Source organism: Chaetura pelagica, unplaced genomic scaffold (assembly GCF_000747805.2).
Source record: "Chaetura pelagica isolate M959 unplaced genomic scaffold, ChaPel_1.0 scaffold243, whole genome shotgun sequence".
Lineage (NCBI taxonomy): Eukaryota > Metazoa > Chordata > Aves > Apodiformes > Apodidae > Chaetura > Chaetura pelagica.
The window spans coordinates 206,346-209,810 of NW_009952712.1; the positions used below are offsets into that span (position 1 = coordinate 206,346).

At 45.4% G+C, this 3,465-nt stretch overlaps 1 protein-coding gene across 1 annotated transcript in view; it reads right to left on the minus strand.

The window, feature by feature from the left end:
- Positions 1-595: 595 nt before the first annotated feature.
- The window catches only part of TYW3 (tRNA-yW synthesizing protein 3 homolog (S. cerevisiae)), an 8,490-nt gene continuing 5,620 nt past the window's right edge, over positions 596-3,465 (minus strand). The window contains exons 3-6 of the mRNA XM_009994578.1: positions 2,994-3,092; positions 2,180-2,251; positions 1,703-1,836; positions 596-818 (exon numbers count right to left, since the gene is read on the minus strand). Of these exons, the coding sequence (XP_009992880.1) occupies positions 596-818; positions 1,703-1,836; positions 2,180-2,251; positions 2,994-3,092 (528 nt within the window). The remainder of the gene's footprint in view (positions 819-1,702; positions 1,837-2,179; positions 2,252-2,993; positions 3,093-3,465) is intronic.

The following is a 3,465-nucleotide window of genomic DNA, read 5'->3' on the forward strand; positions in this document are numbered from 1 at the left end:
AGCCTGGCCCAGCCAGCACAGGGTCACACCACCAGCTCTGCTGCCCAGTGCAGGGGTTGGGAGGGAGCTGGGTGAGGCCTGGCTGAAGGCAGCACGGAGCTGCACCCAGCTCCTCTTCCCCATCATCACCTCTGCACCAGGCACTGCTCCTCATCTGGCTTCCTGGTGTGCTGAAAGGGCCCCTGCATTGCTGCACACCCTCCTGCAGGGCTCCCACAGCAACTGAAAACCTTCAAGGATCACAACCCAGTTTTTAGTTTCTCTGCAGAACTCAGAGGGCCTGAACCCACTGGGCAGCAAAATGCTGCCCCAGAGACCCTGGCCAAAGGCTGCAGCAAAGCAGTTATTTCTGTGGTAACTGACAGGGTCAAACTTTAATTCAACTGTGCTGTTAAAAAAAGCCCAGAACATTCTAAGGTTTTGTTCTCTGTGCTTCTGTGGCACTGAACTTCTTAACAATTCTGTTTAATTACCTTTTTTTTTCTGGTAAATGTTCATAAGAGTGTAACTGCTTAGAACAGAGCAGTATTTATATCTCTTACAAAGAGCATTACAGTTACTATTCAGTTTGCCATTTGCTTTCAAATGCCTGAGTCTATATCATGATGCCAGCAAAAACATCAAGAATGTTTTCCACATCCTCCTCAGGTTCCAGCTCCCCCCTGTGCTCCCTGGGTGGGGTGTCCAGGCCTTGCTGCTGGAAGGTCTTCCTCTTTCTTTTGCGGACGTACACGGGGCGACTCTTCTCTGCCTCCTCAGAGGGTGAGTTGTCTGCACTGGCATAGGTTTTCAAAGCCAGCTCAAGGCTTTTGTGGAACCTAGAAACAACTGCGTAGTTACTGTTTTTATAGGTTTGCTCACTACCCTGAGAAACCAATGCTTTTGTAATACAATCCAATTGTGTAAGAGAAGAAAATGGTTCCTAACATTGACATGTTCCAGTCAATGCTGGAAGGACAATCAGAACTAGCAGCACAGGTCCCCATGTGTGCCATGCAACTCCTCCCTGTAATGCTTGTGTGTTTGGAACCAATTTCTGGCTGTACTCACGTGCCACTAGGACTGTGCTCATCTTACAGAAACCATAAAGTAGCATCAGGTTAGATGTCTGATGAACAGCAGCATTAAAGATCGGATGGACTGCTCCTATTATCAATTATTTCTAGCTTTAACAACCACAGAGATGTCCAATGGACACAGAAAAGGAGGCTGGTACACGTTGGCACCTCCCCACTGTCCTTTTGATCCTTGTGCTCTTTGGCTCTTCTGCCTATTCTGTTCTTCAGCTGGTAACAAATGTAAACACCCAAAGTGTGTTTAACCTTCCACCACTTTCACAAATCATCAGTTTGTGACCCTGCAAAGCAGCCAGTAGATTCAAGTGTGCACTGCAATCTGAGCACTCCTGAAGTGCTTACCATGTTACAGTGACAAATGCTGTTCTCATTAGAGAAGGGAACTCAAACCCTACCCAGTATCAAAGGAAGTCTGCAAACTCATGGTTAGCTTTTCACCTAAATACTCTGTAGCTTCCAGAGTTCAAAAAATTTAGTTGAAATTGTATTTTAGACTTTGTTGGGGGTTGGCCCTGTGATTTTTGTTTGTTAGTTTTTTTGGAGGTGGATTTGTACATATCCTCTCCTGTGCATTTTTCACTTCTTGATTTAGATATCATGAATAGGATTGGTGTAATCTAACAAACCTGTCAATCCTCCTTATGTTTTCTTCCATTTTCTGATTAGCTACATGTATCAGAAATTCAATATATTCTTCAGAGACCATCAACTTCCCCTTGTGGCTCAACGGAACTTCCAAGCAATGAGTGCTCCGGACAGCCTGGAGGTAACAGAGAAGGACAGATCTAGGAGAAAGTTTATTTCAGGGAGGTTATCTAAATAATGTGGGGAATTCATTACAGCTAAAATACTATTCATCCCCACAATTGGCTATTTTGCTGTCAACTAAAGCAGAAAGACCCTGGGTGGATGACTGGACTGAGTAATCTTAGAGGTCTTTTCCAACCGTGATGATTCTGGGATCCTGGGATCCCTGCTACAGCACAGCCTGTGGCAGCTGCACAGCACATCACAGTTCAGAGCCTGGCTTGTAAAAAACTGTATTTTAAGAGTAATGATATAACTATGTTGCATTCTTTACAGGTAAGTAGAAAGGTCCTTACCACTGTAATTTTCCCTCCTCTGCCAACGGTGATGCCCGAGTTCCTGAAGCCAGCACCGACAGCCACCGAGTGCTGTGGAACAGACACAGGTTTCAGCAGCTCCCACTGGCAGCCAGAACAGCTGGGGATGGGCTACAGTGCAGCTTATCATCTGTTTGGCAAAAGGCTTCTTCAAAACCATCTCCCCAGACTAATGCAGTAATAGGTAACATGTTTTTCAGATGACACCCATGTGGTACCACCAGTTGTGGCTGGTTTTCAAAGACCCACAAGTCAGTCTTAGCCTGCTGGTGCAGAGGGGACAGGAAGGTCTCTCTGGGCACTGCATTGGTTTCTCTTAAGGAGCTGGCAACCAGGCAGTCGTGCAACACTTCTACAGGCCAAAGGGCAGCAGTACTAGAGCAGAAGCTAATCCACTCTCTTCTGCACTCATGAAGGAACAAGCACACCCTGCATGACTCTCCAGAGTCGTTATGGAAAAGCAGGAGGCTGAGGCACGACTTGGTGGGAGCACTGGAGGCAAAGGGTCTGACTGGTGATGTCTGAAAAACCCACCACCCTCAGCCAGCAGCAGCAACCCAGGCTTCCACCAGGCAACCTGCTTCAACTGCAGGTGAGTAATTTTGTTTTCTGAAAAGCAAACCAAAATGTCTGCTAGTTTTAAATCTGTTTCCTTCATCGGTTTACTCTGACATACAGCACACCTGGGGCTAACCTGAGGTGCTAAAGGCTATTCAGGAGCCAATGCTGTTACTTCTGCAGCAAGGAACATAAGACAACAACAATGTAACGTGGTTCCTTGATGAAACTTTACCAGAAGTTGTGCGTCTTGCAGCTCTTGACATAGCACATGAAGAACAAATGGTTCAAACTTGAACACAACGTCACCAGTGGCTTTCTCCAGTGCTGTCATCTGGAAAACACACCAAAATATTTACATTAACACTGCAAGAGTGTACTGTTACTGAAAAAACAGAAAGAAAATAATAGCTAGTCAGTGAGTGAAACAGACATTAAAAACACAGCAAATGAGTTCCAAGCAGTCAGGTTTGTCCAGCTGCTCTTGATTTTTCATTGCTCATCATATGCAGAAATTCCATGGATGTCCATGACTCTGTTTGCTAAACTGATCAGAATTGGGCAGAAATTCATAGCAAGGGAGACTTTAAAAACCTGACACAGTGTGTTTCCCTGTGTACTGCTTTGTTTGAAGCTGTTCTTTAAAACCAGAGACTTTCAGTTTCTGAAGTACATTCCTCAACTTCAGGAAACTTTCTGGGGTTCAG